Source organism: Clupea harengus, chromosome 7 (assembly GCF_900700415.2).
Source record: "Clupea harengus chromosome 7, Ch_v2.0.2, whole genome shotgun sequence".
NCBI lineage: Eukaryota > Metazoa > Chordata > Actinopteri > Clupeiformes > Clupeidae > Clupea > Clupea harengus.
The window spans coordinates 9962613-9986439 of NC_045158.1; the positions used below are offsets into that span (position 1 = coordinate 9962613).

Consider the following 23827-nt stretch of genomic DNA (forward strand, 5'->3'; position numbering starts at 1 on the left):
TGTTGCCTGTGTGTGTGTGTGTATATATAGTCCTTGTTTTCTTGTTCCTCGTTGTGTCTTCGTAAATTGTTTCGTGGTATGTTCCTTGTTTTTCCCCGTGTTCCTAGCGTTTAGCGCTTTTCTCCTTGGTAAAGTGATTACTCGTGCTTCTGACCTCTGCCTGCCCTACAACTATTTTCCTGCTTATTCCCTGTTTGCAATTGTTGGACTGCCTACCTGTGTACCGAACTCGGATAGTAAAACGTTTCACCCTTTGAATCTACCCCTGTGCTGAGTCGTGCGATTGAGTCCTGCACAACACCCACCAGTCGTAACAACCACAGGTCATATAGAGGTCAAGGAGATTATTCATGACACTCTTAGAAAAGCATTTGACAGTGTAATAACACTTCATGACATGTTAATGACTAGTCCAATGTAGTTGACATCAAGGAAAATATTCATGACACAGTTATAATGGTCTCATGACAGCCAATGCCAAAACCAACAGACATGACAGTTTAATGGAATGTTAACACGTAAAGCTAAATAGTTTCTTTAAGTTTCATAATTAGGCCTGCTATGACATGTTTACTGGGTATGACTACGACCAGGCTATTGGGCTGAAGCCCCGTGGCCCTAAACCTGTCCTGCCGGCCGGTGGGTTACCTTCCCCCTGTTGCTTAGTGGAGCCATAACGCAGTGGTAAGCACCGCTGCCTAGCATACTTAGCATACTTCAACGTGCTTGACTATTTGGGCAAGAGCAAGGTAAAAGGTAATGAAATGAAGCAAGAAGTACGTGAAGGAAAACATTCTGGGCTTCAGCTTAAAAGGCCAGTCCCAGCCACGCCCCAAACTGCGTGGAAATACTGCATTTAGCTGTGAGAATTTTAAAAACGTTCTCGGGGAGGATACCCGCAGACTCCCCGACAGGTCTGGGCTAAGCCCCACATGTTTTCGATCCCTAGAGCCACTCCTGCCTGTATGTCACAGGTTATGTTTATGTTGTCTTGGTTGATGTCAAGTTGTCATAATGAAGACATCCCAAAACAACGTCAACTTTGCATTAAAAATGACATAACTGACCAAGTGACACTTCAAGACAACAGTGTTAACCATTCATTAAGACTCCTTCATGTTCATGATTGTGTCATATCAGCCTTATGCAAACCCCTTCAAATAAAGTGTTACCAATGAAAAAAAAACATAATAGCTTATAAATACCTAATTTATACCAAAATATAAAATCTCCCACGGGATATGTGCATGGAACAAAGAATTATAGATGGAGGGGAATCAATGTTTCCTGAAACTGATTTTTATAAAACTTCAGATTTCACGCACGTCAACCATGAAAACAGCCCAGAGGGGGCTAGTGCCGCTACCGCTGTGGCTGCAGGAGCTCTCCTCCTCTACAGGAAGCCTGAATTCCACCATGGCCCATTATTCATCATCAATATATTTTCACTGCGGGGTGTTCTGTCTGGCCCAATGTAATTATAGCAGAGCAACCTAGGACTTAATGGCCCAGCTGCTTCTCCCAAATTAAGTTCCGTGCCTTAACTTTTGGAGCCCCCGTAAAGAGAAAAGGCATTTGTTACCGCTCTCATAGTTTTACCTAATGTCTCTGTGGTCACCGGGGATGGCCTTTTCTGAGCACATCATAGATGGATTGCACTCATCCTCTCTCCCTCCCTTTCTCTCTCTTCCTCTTCTTTTCTCCTTCAATTTCTTATAACATTTCTTTCTCTTCAGTTTTCCTTTTTTTTCTGAATCTTTCTCTTCAGTTTTGGAAAGTCCTAAAATGCCCTTAAGTTAAAATATTCTCTCCACTCCAGTAGGTTCGCGGCAGAACAGGAAGTCTCCTCTCCCCACTTCAGTATATCATCACCAACATGCCGCTTCACCGACCCCTCCCTACTGAGCCCCTCTGCAGCCCAGGAGAGAGTCAGGCACACTCATGCACCCTACTCCCACAAAGAAATGAGCAGCCTCTGCTGTCAGGTCTCTCATAGCTGGTCTATGTGTGTGAACATATCAATGCCCGGCTAAAAGCCACTTAGTGGCAAAAAACTCTCGCTGACCTACTCGCCTAGAGAGGGGGCGAGTTATTTATAGGCCATGGGATTAAAAAACAAGAGGGCAAACCAGGCCACACAAGATACAACGTCCAAGTCTGAACTAAACTCGCTCGATGACAGCGCAATTGAGTGGTTGTATTGTTTTTGAGGTGGTAACTGTCAAATCAAGTTTTGTTAACAGTGAATCTGCTGCATAACAGAGGAAATTAAGATTGTATTACACAAATTTGGAAATGACAAATCAGTTTGCATTCTGATGATGTGCTGAATACTGTGAAACATTTCTGTCTCTTCAACACAATGATTAATAAACAAAATGTTGGGTTAAACACTCTTCCCTCCGGACGCAAACTGACAAATGAACTTCATGTAATAATAGAGCCGCACCCAGTGCAATCACAGCTCTGCATAAGTTCGCTAAACATAAATTAATACATTAAGTATTGAGGCGCACACTCCAGAAAGAGCCCGTATTTTTATAACATGTTCATGAGCCAGACAAAACCGCTCCCCATTATGTTTGTTTGAGAAATGGCCCTGCCAGTCAACTTTCCAATTTGTTCTCTAAGAAACGAATCAGTGCCACACTAATGCGTTCCGGTGTCTCAGTCAGCAGAGTCCCGTGGTACAGATGGAGGCTGGATCTGGCCCCAGTCAACACTGAGGTTTTTCGGAGAAGAGCTCGGTACTCACAGACTTATGCCTTTTCCTTCCCAATCATGACTAACGCACAAACCTCCTTTCACGTCTGAAAATATCCAGAGGATATTATGTGATGCCATTTTTAATATTGCATTTAATAAACAAAGCAGCACGACAGTGATGGTTTTCTGCTTGGGTATTGGCGATAACATTATTTTTCACATTGGCAAACTAAGATCTAAAAACAAGGGCATGTGCTATGGCCAAATGCTTGTCGCACTGTCAAAGAATATGGGAAAATATTTCCAAGACATTAAGACAAAACATCTTATCTATCAAATTCACACAGCGAACCTAACATATGGCAAACACCATCTGAGCTTAGCGCTATTTTTACTGTAGTAGGCTATGTAGGACCTCCTGGAATAGTTTAGCATATATCCAGCAGGGCAGCATACTTGAATGCAGTTGCTTGGCTCCAGAGGAACGGTATGCAGAGAAATAAAATGGATCCTATAACCCGCAGTAAGAGGAAGAACTGCATGTGTATGGAGACCAGAGCGTACCGGCTTGTCCAAACCCGAGAGAAGGCACTGTGTACACCACAGCGAGAGATATTGGGCTGTTGGATCAAAAAGCGGAAGATCAAAGCTCTCTGAATCCCATGCACTTATCTATTCCTACAATGCTTTCCCTTTTGGGCTTTGCATTTCCTCCCTCTGCCTTATCCCCCTCTGTGCGGCAAAAACTAAATATTTCCTCAATGCGAAAAAATCACCACAGAGACGAGCGCCTTAGCTGTCCAACGAAATAAATAAAACAAACAAAAGTATTGAATACTGCATAGGCATTTCCTGCTTATTTGATCCGTATCCGCATCTTTAATTACCACACGTCTTGCTCCTTCAATGGGGCGGAATAGCCATTATGCGAGGTTTACAGTTGCATTTTAAAATAATGAAGTTTATAAAATGTCACTGAGACATTGAGGCCCTTAAATAACGCCATATGCATTCGGCAATCATAATTAGCTGAAGTATTAATTTTGTTCATATGGTGGCAACATACACGACACCAAACGTATAGAGGACAAATCTTCTTTGGCTTAATCCCGCACTTAACAATGGCAGAGACATTAACAGATATGGCTGGCCAGCGCTTTAAAATAACAGCTGCGCTTAAGACCTTAAGTGGCAGATGAGAATATTTCGTGTCTACGGTGTCGGCGTGATAGTAGTACAGTAAATTAACACGCGTTCAGCTTTTTCTGAGAAGCTTTTTCGAATAATAATTGGAGGATCTTGAGTCGCTTCACATTTTAATTTAGTCTTGTTCATTTCACACATTTAGAATGTGACGAGCCTCTCCCTTCACACAAAGCGCGGGTCACTGACCCAATAGGGGGGCACAGACTAGCCTTATGCCTGGCCACTGATCTAAAAGAGAGAGGGGCTGAGCAGAGAGGATAGAGAGAGGGTAGAGAGAGGGTAGAGAGAGAGAGAGAGAGAGAGAGAGAGAGAGAGAGAGAGAGAGAGAGAGAGAGAGAGAGAGAAAGCGTGTGTGTGTTGGCTCTGTGTTTTTGGCGGATAGGCTCAATCAGAGTGCTCTCCCCAGGAGACGGATGGGTCAGTGGCCGCACTCTGCCGGCCCACTAATGTTCGTTATGCAGAAATCAATAACAGCAGCCCGGGGATGCCTCAGATTCATCTTCCTGACAGGCCGCATTAGAAGCCCACAGAAGGCCACTTGCTGTACAGTCAGAAGGAGAGCTGCAACAATACTCTGAATGAAACTGGCTAGGTGGCTTCTGTTTCCTTGATTCAAAGGAGAGAGAGGAGGAGGAGAAGGTATCACGATTATCGAGGCTTGACTAGCATTAAAAACAGGGCGTGGTAGAAATGGCACATTCAACTTTCACTAGAACTATATATCCTCCTGTTCTACTCATAGGAATGGTCATTTTTGCTTCCCAAACAGGTATTATGTCTAGTCCTTCGGAAGAAAAATTACATTTTGAATTCTATATCTCTGTTGCAGATCAAAATTAGTGCAGGATTAATTTTAATCCCTGTTGTGAAACCTCGCCTTAAAAAGTCCCCGCCCCCCTCTAATCCCCCGTGAAGTTTGGACGAAGGAACTTTTGGGTTTTGGTGTCAGGTGTCAGAAGGATGGATGGGCCTCCTTCAAGTCCTCTGCTGGGGCCTGACTCCTCGAGTCTCGAACCACTGGATACAGATGGCACCACTAATGGCCAAATCTGTCAGTGGCAGGAAGTAAAGCATAGAGAATGAGCAGAAACATGCTGTAATGTTATTCCACGTGGAAGTGTTACCTTCCACGTGGAATAACATTACAGCATGTTTCTGAAGCATTTCCACTCCGGATCAGGGCCAGTGTCGGACTGACAGTCAGTTCCTGTTTGGGATACTGTTCCAGAACTTCCCACTGGCTGGTTTAATCCAGGAACATACTATCTGCATTGGCTAGCAAACTCAGCCATGATGTTTACGGAAATGTTCAATAACCCGTGGAATGCACATCAATATTACCGTCAATCTGTATTATATCTGGCAACGACTTCCAGTTTGTTCCACTCCATCATGCGTGTAATACACCCTGGGACAACAATTACCTGTTACATTATGTCTGACAGCATTCTGTCTCAGTATGAACTCCATGTCCAATTACCATAAATCGGGCTCATTGCACTTTAAAACAGCATACGACCGACGATATATGAGAAACTAATTGCTTGTTCTGGGATGGAGCTGAACAGGGAAGGCGCTTAATAGGCCCACTGCTGAACAAGGGCAAAGGGCAAGACAGAGCAGGTGTTGGTGTGTGTGGATGGAGGGGGTTGGGGTGGGGATGGGGAAGAAGGGACACTGAGAAGAAACTGGCCAGGAAGTCAGGAAGGTGATTTTAATAACATGCGATGCCAGTGAGTCGTGCAAGTCACCTGATAGAACAGCAGTAAAGACCCCCCCCCCGAGCCATCTAAATGCACCACATGAGGCCATAGCCCTGCAGATGTGCGTGTGAGACAGGCCTCTCATGGTACAGAGGATGACCTCATGTCATACACATGATGCATGGAGAGGAGGCATGGAGGGAAAGAGAAGAAAGAGAGAGACAGGGTTTCTGCAGGTTTTAACAAGTTAAATTTAAGACTTTTTAAGACCTTTTTATGACCATGATGAATGCAATGTAATTTCACGTCCTTACGGGCAAACAAAGTATGAAGGATATGAAGTAAAATCAATAGTCCCAAAATTACTTGCAAAGTTAATGAATTTATTCACATTAAATTGAACATGACTACACACATAAATGCATGTACGCAAGAGTAACGTATACGTGTGTACACAAGAAATAGGCTACATTAGCACCCCAGTCTGGGCATACACCATCACCACTCAGACTCAGAGACAGTGGGACTGTAGACTTACCCGTACGTCGTCATTACCCCACAAGAGAACGATGACCCCCTGACAGATTAAACATGTAGTCTAGAGACTAACCTCTAACACTGGGGCAGAATACACCCCAGGGTTAAATCTGGGAATTGAGGCAGTATACCCTCTTTCCATAGTTCAGGAAATGTTATTTTGTTAATTTGTTAAATGTTATTATGTAACATTGTTAAAGTAAAAAGGACTGTTATATTAAAAATAAAAGCAAGTTTCTTTAAGGTTTAAGACTGTTAGAAAAGAATAATCAATACAGTGAATATTACTTTTACTTATGGGGATTTAAAAGTAAAGGGGGAATGTTGTGTATTGATATTGAATTAAGTTTGTTCCCTCGGGGCATCCGTAATACCACACTGTTAACCTGCATAGAATGCTAGATATTTTTGTCCTATGAAACATACAGTAAAGAATGCACGTGATTTCTATCACGGTCTCATGTCCGATCATTACTTTGTTGTATAGCACACTCTATACTGATACAACTGTCTCTCAATGAAATCTGCCAATCCAAATCGCGTAATGTAAGACGTCTTGTCCTTTCCCAACTTGAAGGTTTTAGCGATGTCAGAATCAGGGAACATGGTTTGAAACAGCTCACCTATGTCATCATTGCTTTTATAGGACTGATGTTTTGCTACCATGTGTAAAGTCCAGAGCACCTCCGCTTTTAATGTTGGCGTAGATCCGAACGCTGTCCGGAGGTCGCTTACCGGAGTTGTAGGCGTCAAAGTTGATAGAGCAGACTGGGTCGCACTGGGGCCGGGTGATGCTCCCAATGAACCAGAACAAAATTTGGTGATTGCAGGTGTTTGCTTCTGGCTTTTTAGAGTGGCGTTATGTTTTTCTGACCTTCCATCTAATGCTTTCATACCCAAAGAAGCTAATTTCAGCGTTTTCTTGCACAATGTGCAGCGGGCTTCAAATGGGTTATTTTCGACAGGCTTCAACCAAGCACTAAATGCACTGTTCTCGAGACAGATCTCGTTGAACTTGCACTTACCCATATTCGAAGCAACGTTAAAATAAACAATTTTAAGGCACCACGTTATCCCACAACGCACATCGCAACACACTACCTTGGCGAGCTCCGATAAATCCTGACCGGGCTGAAGTTTGCCGTGTTTTTATTGTTTCCATGTGGGTTTCGTTTTGTTGTGGAGTGATCCCCAAAACAAGTTTAAAACTTTATAAAAGTCACATATAATCCAATACATTTTTATGACCAGTCAAAATCGTAATTAAGACTTTTTATGACATTTTAAGGCCTAAAATTCAGATTATCTGATTTGAGACTTTTTATGACTTTTTAAGGACCCGCGGAAACCCTGGAGAGAGAGAGAGAAAGAGAGAGAGAGAGAGAGAGAGAATCGAGGCATGGATGTGTGCTCACCACTTTTCCACACAAACAGACGCATGCAAACAAAAGCATACATACATGCACACACACATTAGCATGCACACATGATCGCACGCACCAAATGCATGGTAAATTCTGCGAAAACATAAATGTACACACACGCACAACCACAACCACACACACACATACACAACCACACACACACACACACACACAAACACACACACACAAACACACAGACATACACACACACACGCACAGCACATGCACTGATCCTGAGTGTTCAGCTATCCAACAGTGATCTCAGACGTCAAGGTCTTCCACTTGGGTGCCCTCGCTCTCTCTGTGCCTTTCATAATCCTTTGTGGCTGGTTCCACCGCAGAACGCACAGTTTCAGCGGGGGCTTTCAGCTCTTCTTTTTGGGTCAATTACCACTGGAGGGAGGCTGGCAGTGGATGCTGATGTGTGTTGAAAGGGTGACACAGCATGCCTTGTGCATAGGTTCACTCTGATAGCATAACCTTGTAGCGGCAATGCTGGAAAGAGGGAGACAGCCTTCCTGAGATGCAGACACCTTAACCCTCGTATTGTGTTAGGATTTTAGGAACAACCATAATGTTTGGGGTGAAATAGACCCCAGTCACTTGAAATCACTCAAACGTCCTTTTGAGCAATGGAATTATCTAGCAAGGGCATATTTATCTTAAATGTTTTTATTGTAGGTTTAGGATTTCATAATGAAAATACGCAGTTTATGCCTTCATATATTTTATGGTTCTCTGTGGTTCATTTCTTATTCATGCGATTAATAGTAATAATAATAATTTAATGTAATAATATATTTTATTTAATAGTTACTCAAGGTCACCTTACATCAAGATCAATAAAATATACAATTAGTCACAGAGCAATGAGCTCAGCAATGAGTTAAACCAGCATTTTGAATTAAAATGCAGTCAATGCTGTTAGAGTGAGTATGTTAGTATAAAAAAGATGGGTTTTAACAGCAGTTTTGAATTGTGTAATGGAGTCCAGTGTGCGGATGTGAGGGGGAACTGATTAAGTGGGTAAAGGGATGTTCTTGAGGATTTAAGCACGCTCCCCATGGATGTGACGAGCCAGCTGGATGTCTTTGGGCATAATGGTGACTCTATTGGCATGGATGGCACACAGATTGGTGTCCTCGAACAGACCAACCAGGTAAGTCTTGCTGTCCTCCTGAAGAGCTTACGGCTTGCAGCTCGGTTGACTTTTGGTAGCGACGGATCTTTCGCAGAGCTACAGTACCAGGCCTGTAACGGTGAGGTTTCTTCAGGCCGCCACGTACCTGAGGTGATTTTGCGCACAGCTATGGTAACAAACTGTTTGGCTTTTGCCATTCTTAATAATCTTCCTTGGGAATCTTCAGAAGTATCAAAAAAGCAGTTAGCTAGATAGGTAGCCTAGCCAAAGGTTAACTTAGCTCTTCAGCCCAATGGAGTAAGGTAATCTCAGGTATCAGTCAAACTAATGATAGCCTTATTATATTATTAATGCTTAGAAAAAAAACTTAACTAAATGATTACATTTAAAAAAGAACAGAAAATTACATTAAATTATGAACAATCAAATAAAAACATGCCAGACAGAGTAGCATTAAACCCACTAGCGTCCCCCTTACTTTTGAACTGCTCTCCTGAGTCTCCCATGAAACTGACTGTATGTCCCAAGTAGCTCTACGCAAAATAACTTGCTTACATTTCCCCTGTCTTCTTCCTCAAGATTGAGACTAGCCTGTATATCTTCATAGACACACAGTCTTTGTAGCCTTTGACAGATTTCCAGGGAAATATCATGTCTGAGGCCTACAGGCAAAAGCAATTCAAGCTGTGGCTTACGGCAACAATCAAGTTTACTGCTTCTCAGGGACACACTGTTTTAATGCAAATTCAGAGTTTAATTGTTTCCCATATGCTGGATGACAAAATGGGTCATTGCCTCTAATTAAGCTCCCATATATTGGTAGATTAATTTCATTGAGGGAGCTGATCATAACACTATGACGCAGAGTAGCAAAAACACCAGAAAGTTTTGGAAAGAGAGCTCATTATCTGACTGATTAAGATTTAGAGTGAATGATGTCCAATTGTCAGAGCACTCAATACTCTAATAGGCCTTTTCTTTAGCTAAGAAAGCCCATGGCTATGCCTTTGGAGGTGCTGGGAAGGGGGCAGATGTTTCTGTTTATAGAGTTTCTGTTAAGGTAATTGTTTTGCTCATTACTCTAATTCAAATCCAAAATTGCTTTGCTTTAAAATCCTGAAATCCTGAAACAAATAAACATTTCTGAGGAGCTTATGGGATCTTGAGGGTTAGTATGAGAATTTCACACAGTCACTGTGTCTTATGGACTCCAGAGTCACATATGTGATAGCATCAGAGCTGCACATCTTGTTGTTTGGGTGGGCAAGCAAATCTGCTTCTCACTCAGATGCAAAGTTGGTGGGCTGTGGTGTAAAAGTTGGAAGTTCTCATTCTGGCAGCTCTTGCTATGCACGGCTGCCAAGATGAACATAAGGCTGGTGTGCTTGGCATGGCCTCTGGGTGGAAAGAGGTATGCCTCTGCCATTTCTGCATTCGCCCATTTTTTTTATTAACCTGCCACTGCCCTTTCAAAAGTTTCACTGTGCTAACTGCGGTCTGGAAACCTTTTACAGCGGTTTAGTTATACTAGCGGAGTCACTGATGACATGGACCAGAAAAACATTGAAAGAGAGTGGAACAGCTTGTGGCTCTCCGTAAAAAAAATAAAAACTGAGCATGTGAGATTTATGCTGGCGGTGACGGTGTAAGCGGAACTGTGCAGTAAATCAAACACTTTAGAAGTCGGCGGGGATGCAAAATGTATAGTGCCTTCGTCTGAGATAAGCGTTCCGCAGAGCCACTTTCCACTCTGTTTGCTACTAATTTATCTGTGTAAGTTCCAATAAAACGGATCCAGTTGTGACATCGATCTAAGCCTCCTCAAGCATAGCCAAGTTGTCTCAGTTGGTTTTTCTTTTCTGTTCAATCATCAATGAAACAACAACCTTAAAGTTTCCCTGCTGGCATGCTACAAAATCTACAGGGCCAAACGAGTTTCAGCTAAGGACTTCCAGACTATATTTTTTTTACTGTGAAAACTGAGCCTGAAAGATATACGCTGCATCCAGCTAGCTTTTTATAGCCGCCTAACTTCATTGTGCTGACAAAGCACATTACACAATGCTTCTCTTGACACTCCTGTGAAGCTGTACACAATGTTGCCATTACAGATTCAGCATTTACAAAGATGGATATGTGGGGTGTGGTATTGAAGTAAAAACACACACACACACAGAGCCAGATAGACAGGCACACACACACACACACACACACAAACACAGAGAGAAACCAGCATGAACTGGTACAAACTGGTACAACAACAATACAGAGAATCTCATCAACTGTTGCACTTGTTTTTGGAGCAGTCGAACTCACAAGTCTCTCTACTACTTTAATTCAACGCATAATTAACAAGGACCAAAAAAAAAAAAAAAAAACTGCCAGGAACTTATTTACCATAATGGTGACAACTGCGGGCACAACACCTGCAAAGGCCTCCACTCTCATGGAGGGGAGCCACGGCTCGCACGGGTCCCAGGTGTTGAATTAGGGAGTGATCCAATTTCCCTGTCTCCGCTGCGCGGCAGCAGCGTCAGCCTTAGCCTCCTACTTCCATCTCGGCTGGCGTTCATTATTCTCCCCACCACCAATTTGTAAACAGATTTAAGAGGAGCAGCTGCCACACATTGCGTCCTAGAAAGCTGCTCGTCTTTCTCTCTACCCGGAGGTGCGGGGAGTTGTAATTACATTTAAACAATGCATCCTGAGAACGCGCTGCGCGTCAGAAGGGGCCAGTCTTGCCAGTCCACACACACACACACACACACATGCATGCAGGGTGGCAGACATGGAGGCTGCAGTGGGCACGCGGCAGGTGTCTGCAAACATGTCTGCAAACACCTGGTGGTTTGCCTCTACCATCCGCCTTTTTCTGCTGGGTGCCTAGGCGCATTCCAGGACGGGAAAAAATAACAGCCAGATGTTCTCCTCAGTCACGGCACTGTGCGGAAAAGCTTGTCAAAAAGGCTGCGGCTGCGTGATCCATTTTATGGTACTGCTGTCACCGGCGCCACTGAAGGCCGCGCGTGAACCGGCAAAGCCGTCTAACCGCGCTTTTAGTTCATCGTGTGGCTTACTGACTTTAACAATGTGAAAAGTGCCTCACATCTCAACAAGGATGCTGGATTTTGACAAAGGAAGAATAAATCCTCGGCATATAAAGCACATTTGTTGGGCATAGCTGGAAGAATTGAAGCATACAGCAGACTCGGATGTGGGAGAGAAGTGATTTACTCGGTGTGAGGAGTGAAGTGAGCATGAACAAACGCAGTTAAAAGACCTGCAGAGTGGAAACAGATCCTTCACTCATAGGGACTGCATGCAGTGAAAAGGAAGATTATGGATATCATGGGTGGAAGGAGAGGACATAAAAGAGCTGTCTAAATGAAAGCCAACACTACACAGTGATATTAACCCCATTAAAGAGTCGAGTCCTTAAATAGCGAACTAATTAACTCATTAATCATCATCCCTTACTCGTCATGTGAGGTTGCTACATGAGAGAGATTATGTAGCCTTGGTCGACGAGACTGTACACACACAGTACCGCGTTCTTCTCCTCTCTCAAGTCTCACGCTGAGTGCGTCCACATGAAGGCCAAAGACCCCCACTCACCACATTAAAGCCCCTCGGTGCTCTGACACAGGGCACGCCGGCTTTCTGACAAGCACTCTCCTTCTCCCGGTATCGCCGATCATCCTTTCACCACAAATCCCATAAGTGCCCCACACTTAGTTGAAACCCCAATGGGCGCAACGTGTGGCCCCCTTACCTTTGGCTGTGATGGCAGGCTGCTCCCCCAGTAGCAGTTTTAGTCTCTTGGCGTGGATCTTTCCCTGGTAATGGGACTGTGCTACCACGGCCGAGGTGAAGGACATGTTGCACAGAGTGCAACACTTGTTCTTGTCAACGTCGCCGTCCTCGCTTCCCTGGAAAAGAAAAAGAGAGAGAGAGAGAGAGAGAGAGAAAGGGAGGGAGAGAGACACACAAGCAGGTCCGATTAGACTTTTAGTGAGCCATGGCATGAACTGACAAGAACTATGCAGACAGGTTGGGAATGGACAAAGCTATATTTGGTGGAGGTCTGCTCTTTCAAAAAGGGGAAATAAAAACAGTCGAGATTAGAGGGAGGAAGTTGAAGAGAAGTGAAGAGGCTCAGAACTCTTCTTCTTTTTTTTTGGCATGCGACCCACAGAGCGCCGTTTCCCGAGCTGGCAGTGTTTCTTTCCACCGCTCGAGGTCAGAGACTTCCCGGCACTTAAGGGCAGATGTACTGTGGGCGCATCAGCAGGCCCATTTGCCGCAGTTCCAGGCGACGGGAGCGATTGACTCCGCTTGTCGGCCTTTCTCATTTGGTCTCCCGCTGGGATGCAAATGGAGGCAATCCGGCAGTTACGGGCACGGGCTTAAAGTGAGCGATTGCCGGCTGGGCGTGCAGAGCCTCACCCTGGGCCTCCATCTGTGCTGGCTTTTAGGTAAGGCATTGCGCGGTGCTCTGCAGAACAACCGCGAGAGAGATAGAGACAAAGGGAGAGAGAGAGAGATAGACAGAGAGAGAGAGAGATAGACAGAGAGAGAGAGAGAGAGAGACAGAGAGAGAGAGAGACAGAGAGAGAGAAAGAGTGGAACTTGGGGACTTCAGAGACGGATGCATCCGGTGCTGCAAGGCAACACTGAAGATGTGACCCTGCCAAAGCATGATGGTGCCAACCCTCGGAGCCACTGACGCTACTTAACGGGAAAAAACGCCAAAACACTGAGCCAGAGCCAGCAAAGGTTGTTCTGTAGCTAAAACAGGGTTTCTGACGTAAAAACAATTGCCGCATTGTCTCGGTAGTCTCTCAAATCCCTTGACCGATTGCTCACACACCATTTTATCTGGAGCATCCCCCTCGTGATATTTCCCATCAGTTCAGGCATTTAGAAGAAGACCCCCCCCCCCCCCCCCCCCAAAAAAAAAAAAAAACACCAGAAACACTTGAAAATGATCAAAAGCAACAGCCGCTGCATTGCACACATTATTTTTTATATTACACAAGAGGCTTGTTTGCATGCATGTTTCCCTGCCTCTCTGTCTTTCTTTCTTTCTTTCTTTCATTCTTTCTTTCTTCATTGAGACGCGGCGGTGCCTTGCAGGGTCGTGTCAGAGGAGCAGATATGACACATGTGCTTTGACAAGGGGGCTGTGCTTCCAGGCTCTGTCACACATAAAACAACACACAAACATATCTCCTCCCATGTGGCAAGGGGAACATAATCTCCCCACCACTCCTCTCTCTACAGGGGAGAACCGATGCCATTCTCAACGCTGGCACGGACGCCAGCACAACACACGGTTGCAGGAAGGGGGAAGAAGAGGAAGCTCCACATTGATGAAACCATGAGTGTGTGTGTGTGTGTGTGTGTGTGTGTGTGTGTGTGTGTGTGTGTGTGTGTGTGTGGAGGGCGGTTGGATGTCTGAACCTGCAGCCAGTGCACACCGTGTTAGCACCTCATGCCATGAGAGGACTGATAACAGAAGCTGAATGCAGGCTGCTGCCTACTGTGCAGTGAGTCACTCGCCAACACAAACAGCATCCCTTCCCCCGTGACCTTGTGCTGTCCTTCAAAACCTACACACACACACACACACACACACACACACACACACACACACAGTCAAACACACGTGCGGCTTTGTCATACCCTCACCTGCTGTCACTCTGCAACGCACTGACAACATTCACACACGTAGCCTGCTCTTTGAAGTCGTCTGTCAAGACTGAATTAATAAAGCGTCGCAATTTTTTTAAATTGTGTAATTATGGCAAAGTGAGACTGAGAGAGACTAAGTGGGTGAGCTCTAACGTTGAAAAGAAAAACCATGGGATTTGTGCATCTGCGTTGATGTTAATTAATGATGGTGGAATGGGGGTGAATAATTGCTGATTTCCGCCGAGGGGACAGCGTTTAATTACTGTGTCAGGTTGCCTCTGACTGTTCAGATGTTAAAGTCTGGCAAAGAGGGACACAGAGATGCACGTTCAGGCCTCACTACTGGGTAAAAAGAAAAATCCATTTTGCAATTTGTCCCCTGTATTGTAGTTGATGGGTGTTCTGAGTTTTTAATACGTTCAGTGCTTTTTGAGAGACTGGAGATTGAATTTAATGAAGCGAAACCCAAACGTAAAGCAGAAACACTGACTTTGATATTTGCCTTCATTTTTTTTAAATGGCATGAAGGCATTCCAGATGAATTCTGGAACTTTTTTTTTTTAAGGCCAGAAAAAACCCTGACTCATCTAGAACAGATCCAGTATTATGCTTTGCATCACCGTATTTCAGCAGACATATATGACTCAGTTGCTGTAATCTCGAGCTACAGAGAAAATAATCACTGTCGTCTGCCACCGGAATATACAGCTACACAGCGTTTGTATAAACGTGCTACGCAACGCTTCTCCAGAAAACCCTTCTTCGCTCTCATTCATGTGAGACACAATAAAAAAAAATCATCCTTATTTGATTTGCAAAAAGCAAATCCAGCAGGACTGCCAAACACACAGTTTTACAGTTGCACAGTTGCTGATGTCCTCACTGCACATTTGCACAATGCTTTGATGCACATAGCTGGGGTGAATTTTTCCCTCTTTTATGTGTGTGTACGGTTCTGTTTCTCTCCAATAGCAACATTCAGAAGCATTTAAGCCTCAGTCTCTTGGCTTACTTAACCCAACACTCTCCTCTCCAACACCCCCCCACCCCCACTAGTCTAGCGCTCTGAGTTCCTGGAGTTCCTCAGCCTGTGAGGCAGTGATATGATGGTGGGGATACTGCCCCCAGCCACAGTGGGAGCACTGCTCTAGCTGATCTCCTTTTTTTCTCCGTCCCAAGAACTAGGACAGCCAAGCTACAGCGCAGGAACCACACTGAGTATAATATTATAAAATAATAACAAAAATAAATGCATATTTAAAAACGAGGTTCCAGATATAGCCCGGAACACAGAGGTCTACACTGCTGTCGTGGAGACATGGCCTGGGTGGGGACAAGTCAACAGCAATAGTGCAGATGTGATCATCATCACTGCCAGGGCCCCTGTTGTGAATGAGCGGAGGTTCATTAGGAGACAGAGGATGGGCACATGCAATGAGACCTAAACCACAGTACATTGAGCTCGCTGCCGGAGAGCAGTCGGGAGGATTTTTAGAGAACATTCCAGAACTACAGCAGGAAACCCGAAACTAATAGAGCTCATCTTCACTTCAATTTGTTAAATTCTCTCAGTTAATGTTTCCCTACGTGGGAGGTCTGATCATATCAAATTACTTCTGTAAACTGGAGCAAAACCTCTGATATACAGTTGCAGAAAAGACTACAATATTGCACATTCATTGAAAATGTATGAAGTGAACTTACAAACTTGAGGACTGATGTGAAGATCATCTTCCTGCTCTTAAAGGTGCAATATGTACCGTAGCTTTTGTTGTCAAAGAAGAAAAATGCTTTCATTTCTACAGTACGGATGCAATTATAATGGCAATCCAAAAGCATTTTTTATTTTGTCAGCAGAAGAAAACCTACATGTTGCACCTTTACAGTATCCTCCCTCCTACTATTCCTTGCAAGCGCTGTTGGGACATTTGAAACAAGTGAGGCTATGAGTGAGATAAAGCAAAGAACTGAATCAGCACATTAAGAATAGTGGCCCCACTTTATGTTAAGTCCTCATGGGCACTACACACTTAGTACTTAATTGTTAACTACAATGTATTTCAAAATAAGTATTCCCGTTATCCTTCTTACAAGATGGGGTAGGGTTCAGGGTAAGGTTCAGTGTTAGTCGGTAACATGTAGTAATACATACCTACATGAGAAAGACATGGCATCATTTATTATTTATGTAAGTACACTCTGATAAGGACACGATATGAAACAATATACTGTAGAGGGATAGTTACCAGTTGTCTTTACTGAAGTGTGGTTTTACAACTGTGCGGTTCTTAAAGTCAGATGGAATTGTTTTCTGTGTAAAATCACTGTTAGCTAAGATTATGTTTGTTAAATGTCAGCAGGGGGAAATCTTGGGCCTGAGCAAGTTGTCTCCTCAGACTCACACTGACAGACCCGCCTGAAAACTATTCTGTAAAAGTGATGACTGTAGCTTTTAATATGCTATGTAATGTTAAGATTCATAGCATAATTATCCATGATCCATTAGGCATGTGTACCCACCCTATATATCCCTAATGATGACGATTATGCCTTTTATGGCAATGGAAATGGGTGTTTTGCAGCAAGAATATCTGACAATGACTTTGTATTTACGATATGTGGATGAATAAATACAACTTCTCTGTACAACAAATCAACCCAAAATAACACACACACAAAAAAACACAGCACTGTTTTCCATTTCTCAAGGACACAAGGACACAAGGACACAGTCCTCACTGACAGAGAGCCACTGTGGTGGCTGCATCACTCAGCCATGAAAAGATGGCTCCCTGAGAAATGAGAACACTCCATTCTGCTCCGCCCCTGTAATCCAGAGCTGGAGGCCTGAAGAGGGCCAGCCCATGAGCACTTCTTAATAGGTGACAAGACAGCACCGTAATATTCTTCACACCTTTAGAGGAAATAGGACTGTGCCTTCCTTTTCAAGGCTCCCTGCTGGGCATTCAGAAACAAGCAAATGAACACCTATTCCAGTGCAGCGGCTGAGGAAAAATACAACGGGTTCTACATTTAAGGTTGGAGCACAAACAGGATTTAGTCATCTCTCCAGTCATGGTGATGACAGGTCATGGTGGTCATCACAGCCTCCCTCTAGTCATGGTTAAGCTAATAAATCCTTGCCCGAGAGAACTGCGTGTGTGTTAACAGGTAAACCCTTCAGGTCATGCTTACTGACCCGCGACACCAATAAGCCCCCGTTATGACCACGTACTTATGGAGGACCATTAACAGTACATGCTGACTTTATTGTGGCTATCATTTCTGAGAAGCCATTCGATTATGACTATTATGGCCATACCCTACGAGGAGCCCTTAAAATCTCTTTAAATGAGTACATATTACTTAATGGGTCATGGGAGCACATTTTCAAATATGCGAGGCTAGTACATGCAAGCATAATTATGTGGCTATGGCAACAGATCTCAGTCGTTGGACAGATTGAACATTCAGGATTGTCTTAGGTCCCTTGCAGAGCAGTGTTATGTCCTCTGGCCAGAAACACTGTTATTGGTCTCTGCAAGGCATAGCCCGCTGCCCTTCCATCTTCCTTGTATGTGGGTGCCAAATCAATCTCGCCGTGGTTTTATTGCAGTGTCCATTGATTGGAGGTGCACAATGCCTGTCCACTTGCTGTGTTTTACTGGGGGCGGAATAAAAGGGAACTGAGATGCCTGTAGCAGCAGTTCAATCAGGGCTGTGCATTATAGTGCTGGTCTACATAAGCATGACAGCCTTGTGTATGTGGCCCTGGATGGAGGTGTTAAAGACCTAATCTCGTGGCACTTTCTCTCATGTTTTTACACATACACGCACTTGGATCTTTATGAGCTGAAAAACAATGTTGTTCATCATTTTCTTTCTTTGATTTACGTAACTGATCTATCAGGCTCCCATCCTGTTGTCTTCCATGTAGTTTTTTTTTTTCAGCCAACAATTAAGTTGTATCTTTCAGATACTCTGGGAGGATGGGGGGCGAGAAAAAGAAAGAAGACATACACTGTCACTTCGATGAAAAGGATAAATCTAAAAAAAAAAAAAAAAAACTATTTTATGCCTCACAGCTCCTAAAGTAGCTGACAGAGAGAATCAGAGGGCCCCTTGTCGGAGCAATCAGCCCCTGCGATAACCATCTGATTAGCAGTGCAGAACGGCCCCGTGGGAGCATGGGACAGCAATGAAGCTGTAATTTACTGCTGATGTCAGAGCGAGAGAGATAACGGGCAACAGCACAAAAAATCGCAGAGATTACAGCGCCCGGGCTGAGGACGCGGGTGCGCGTGGTAATGACCACAGAGAGACAAACCGATGCTCATTATTGAGCTTCACTTGGCATGTCGGAGGAAATATGACGTTCTTTCTTAAAAACGTGGGACGGTCGATCGGGTGCAATCTCATCCGGGCTGAAACAAGACCGATGCATCAAGGGGGAGATGGTGAAGCCCAGGCTGAGATGTAAGAGCGTCTCTCCTCTCTTATGCCGGAGATTAAATCCCATAACCCCACAGAGAGGAGTTGGAAGATGTTTACTTACAGTACTGTATGAAATTCAGGGTTGGCACAGTGTTCGCCGTATTGATTGGTTTTCAAAAACTCCATCATATTAGACATTTTTCCCCCTCTGAGGCCAAAGCCTTTGTTTACTCCAGATTCATTTCATGGCCCGCTATTTGACAGGTTTGAAACCCACTCAAAAGACTTCATCCTGACTCAGAGCTCTCCAGCAACAATAAGCAGTACAGGTGCAGCGAGATGGTCCATGGAGACTCAACATCACTACTGCAGTGTTTGCACAGATGGCACAATGAAGCGCTCATTCTGACTTTGTGCTTCCGACAGCATTAAATTGTGATGAGAGCATAACACAAGTCACAACCGGGCGATAATGACTACCAAGGACATTTGCCGAAACCCACAACAGCCCGCTGTTGTTTACACAGGATGGACAGCCTGGGCACGAGCGATCCTCCGCATTGTGCACCGTGGTGCCGCTCCACGTTGCCATGCCGGCCGTGGACAGATTAGCCCGTCACAGCTGTCAGGTTGCATCGGCTCAGCCGGGGCCCCTGACACAGGCACGCCATGTCCTCCCCCAAAAGCCCCCTCAGACCTCCTCTTGCAATTTTAGACGCTTGCACCTTAAGGCCACAATGCTGCCAGAAGGCTCTGGCTGGTTGCATCCCCTTTGCTTGACCGGGAGCTAGCCACACTCGCTCCGCACTCGCTCTCTTTTTCTCTCTCACTCTCTCTCTGTGAGAACAGGCTGTGTCAGGCCGTGCATCACTGGCCCAATATGACAGTGCAGAGAGGTGAAGACGTAAAAACGAGAGGAGGAAAGCGGAATATTGATAGCCGAAGCCACTCCTCCTGTGCAGCATATAAAATGGCTTAACGCGTTATTAGAGGAGGGAATATACGATGTGAGATTGGGATGTGGAGATGTGGGATGGTGGCATGGCTGTCCATCACTCAGATGGCACCCACATTAAGATAGACAGACCTGGCCAATATGCCTGGAGCATAAATGAGCTTAATGGGAAGTCAGCCTGGAATGTAAGAGTCTCCTCAGCTTCTCTGTGTACATCATCCTGACCAAAACCCAGAGTAGAAATCCTCCTGAGTCGGCTGTGTGGATTTATGAAGTAACATGGTTTTTAAGAGCAGGAGGTGGAACTAAGGTGATTTCCGCTGGCTTGGTAAAAAACAAGGCAGAGCTTTCTCACTACCCAGACCTTAAATTACCCAGTATTCTGTGACAAAATGATGCCAGGCTTTACAGTAAAATGGGCACTAGGAGACAGAATAGCTACGTGGGACTTAAGGATGCTTGAGCTTTCGCGTGTGAGCTGGGACATTCTTGCTACTGATAGCAGAGCTGGTTTCTCCACCGGAAAGACGAGAGTCTGGGTTGATTTAAACACTGCTAATTACGAACAAGTTGGGCACAGGGAAATTCAATCAGCCCAAAATATGTCCCCAGCCACTAATTGTGTCCTCCTGAATGGCTTTGGTATTGAATTACTGATCCAGCAAGGGAGACAAATTTCAAAGAGTTCTTGAGGGACCATGTACCTACTAGCTACTGATGCAGATGGCTGATTTGAGCTTAACAGATGGCCAAGGCCACACTGTCACAATACACAGTTACATTCCTTTATTACCAGTGAAGAGGATGTCTCTATGCTAATACAATCACAACAAAAAAAGCAGTCACAATATCACAGAAATGATCAATGATATGATGTAATTATATAGCTAACGTAAACTGAAGCTAATTTTAGACTAAATTTTTTTATTTCAGCAGTAATAAATGGCCCATAGTTGGAATATACGAGAGTGTGTACATTCAGTTGAGAAGTTTTCACTACAAAGAGTACTTCTGAATCAGAATCAGAATCAGAATTATTTTGAATGGCCAAGTATATTTACACATACAGGAAATTAACTTGGTGTGGAAGATGTATGAATGTCCTGGAAATGTAGATTAAACTGGTCTTTGTTACTGAATCAATACAGCTGGATGAAAATATCAATTTCATCAGCAATCACTCAGCCTGACTGTCCACACAGCTCACCTTCACTTACCTAATGCCACCAACACCACGCTAGTCACATTTTATTGTACGACTCTATGATTAAGAGTGGCACTAAATAATGATGAAAAAAATCCCTGCTATAACACAGTGTTGTGATCTTGCTCAATTGCACTTTTACAAGCAGCCATAACCGCAAACGCCTTTTCTTTGTGACACTGACAGATTTCGTCAGATTCACCTCACATGACTCGAGGAGTGAGAGGCTGACTGGTGCAGACTGACGGTCTGCTGCAGTACTTCACCATGGGTGCCTTATCCCTCATGATTGCACAAAGAGAGAGAGAGAGAACGAGACTTAGGAAAACAACAGCTGCTCTGAGCTACTGGAATGCTCACACGGCAGAGAGTTAAGGCATCGCCGCAGTGGTGATCAAAGATGTTCTAATGTGCTGGGTGGAGTAAGAATACTCAGAGTGTAAGGTAAGAGGTAAACATTTGCAGAGGCAAACAAAAATTCAGATGTGCTAAAGTGAAGAATTTCAGCTTCTGCTTGGCTTAGGCAGGTACGTAGAGCAAAGTGAATGTACCTCAACTCAGCTTCTCAGTAAAATGATTGATTAACATGGGAGGGTGGGCCCCGCCCCCAAACATGACATGCAAACACATGAGCATACATTCAAATCTGCATGCTAAGAACCAATATTCCCTACGAGAGACCTGGGCAAAAGTGTCTTTGCTAAGCTGCCTGTGGGAGTACATTTGAAAAAACGAACATAGCAGAAACTGAGCTACCACCCCCGCACATTTGTTCAAGAGTTTTTATTGATACAGGTGCTAATTTAGGCCTGTCAGCCACAGGAGAACCTAGAACCCCCCATTAATTCTATAATTGCTGGTTATCATAAAATAGCATATTTTGCGCATAAACACATAGCACATGACAAAACCCTATTTGTTTTTTTCTGTTAATTAGAGAATGTAGAATTACAGTCCTGGCAAGAATTAAATTACAAAAAAAATCATCATTTCTCCTGTGCAGTGTATCTTTTCTACGAGACTGGAGGAATAAGTCTCCTGACCTGTACAAGATGTGTCCAGCTACCTAGCAACACGCTGCTCAAAATAACCCCAAGAAGCTCCCATCAGAACTCGGAAATAGCTCAAATTAATTGTATACGGCCATCAGGATGATGGATCTCCTTTTTTTCCTGCCGCCTTTCCAGTGCTTGGAAGGTGCCTTGGTGAAACATAGCTACCTGTGTCCAATCAGACCCGTAACCCTATCTTATCTCCGGACATGGGCCCCTGTCACATTTGCGGGTGATGAATGCTAATCAAAGGCCTGCAGCAGGAATGAGCAGGGGGCACAGACAGGCTGAGCGAGGGAGGTAGTTTTCTCTCTTCCTCAGTGTGCAATGTGCCATGCTACTTTTGACAGGGCTTTCTTGGGTAAGGGAGGACTGCCGGTGACTGATAGATGGCAGGCTGTGGAATAATTACGGCAGGGGCCCCTTCGGACACGCACCGGGTTTACACAACCTGACACGGTGCTGTCTCAATCACCCGCACATTTTTACAATGCCCCGTGGCACTGACATAAACTCTATGAAGACAAAAAACTGTTTAGTTTGACAGCAAGTGCGGAGAGGAAAACAAAAAATTATACCAAGCGTTTCTCGGTGTGTGGGTTTTATACACATTTCACGAACACGATGAATCAAAAAACAGAAAGTCAAGGTCAGCTGTTTCACAGCCCCCACGCTGTAAGTCAGCAATGATGTCTGGCTTTGATTACCAACAAGCAATTAGTGGAGATTTTGCCTCCTACAGTGTGGTTTTTGTAGGTCTATTTATGAACACTGTGACAGAAATGAAGCATCTGCTCAAACCGCAGGAAGGCGAGGACCAGAGCTGGGCAAACAGGCAGGCAGCGAATCCACTGGCAGTCTCCAACAAAAGGGCCCAGAAAAGACTGCCTCTGTGAGTCACCCTCGTACAGCGTTCCAAAAATCCCCTTTATTGAGCCGTGGCGTGCGGGTGTTAGCACCACACCACACCACCACCGTCATCGGCACCTTTCAGTCTCTCCATCACTCAAAGACGCCCATGTGTTTTCATGGCTTATTGTAAGCATGCTGACAGGAGCGGATAATGGAAGCTGTCAAATTTTCATTGTGCCATGCTTCAACTTCATATTTGTCCACAATTCTCTCTTTCGCTCCCTCGCTTTGGCTTGATGAACATCTACTGTGACATCCTAGGGCTCTGGGTTCATTCTTGCCCATAAATGGAGCACTATTTAACAGCTCGCCGTGCCAAGACGGAAGCGAGCAGGGTCGAGGAAAATCAATAGCTGTGGAGTCCATTAAGAGCAAAGGTTTCCCAGTCCTCACTTCAGATCGACTATACACAACAGGCTATGCAATTTCTAACAGCTCAGGTGATTGCAATGCGGTCCAAGCGTGCAAACGTGGCGTTGGGATGTACACTTCTTTTTTTTTTTTTTACTGCTCTTTTGAGACGTATAATTCGGAGAGAATAAAACTATTCTGTACTCACGTTGTCTGTTCTGAGCTTCTTAGCTGGGCAACCTCCATCCACCGGGTGCAACATGTAGTACAGTCGGACTTTATTCGCATGTTTTCGGCTCTGAAAAGAGAGAGATGGAGAGAAATGATTAGGTTTGAAAAGGACAGACAGCACAAACATCTCTGCACTTGTTTCATGAGAGGTGGACGTGACATGATTTCAGTTAGCCATAGCCTGCCAAGCATTTCTATTAGATAAGAATTTGGTAACAAACTTAGAGGAAGACAAGACTCTTTATAAATCAAACCCTTAATGCAAAATGGCTCTTAA

The 23827-nt window shown here is 44.4% G+C and overlaps 1 protein-coding gene across 2 annotated transcripts in view; it reads right to left on the reverse strand.

The window, feature by feature from the left end:
• Nucleotides 1-23827, reverse strand: part of zmat4a (zinc finger, matrin-type 4a) — a 90705-nt gene that overhangs the window by 28428 nt on the left and 38450 nt on the right. For both annotated transcript variants that reach the window (XM_012815807.3, XM_031570442.2), the window contains 2 exons: nucleotides 23528-23617; nucleotides 12490-12646 (listed from right to left, as the gene is read on the reverse strand). In XM_012815807.3, the coding sequence (XP_012671261.2) occupies nucleotides 12490-12646; nucleotides 23528-23617 (247 nt within the window). The remainder of the gene's footprint in view (nucleotides 1-12489; nucleotides 12647-23527; nucleotides 23618-23827) is intronic.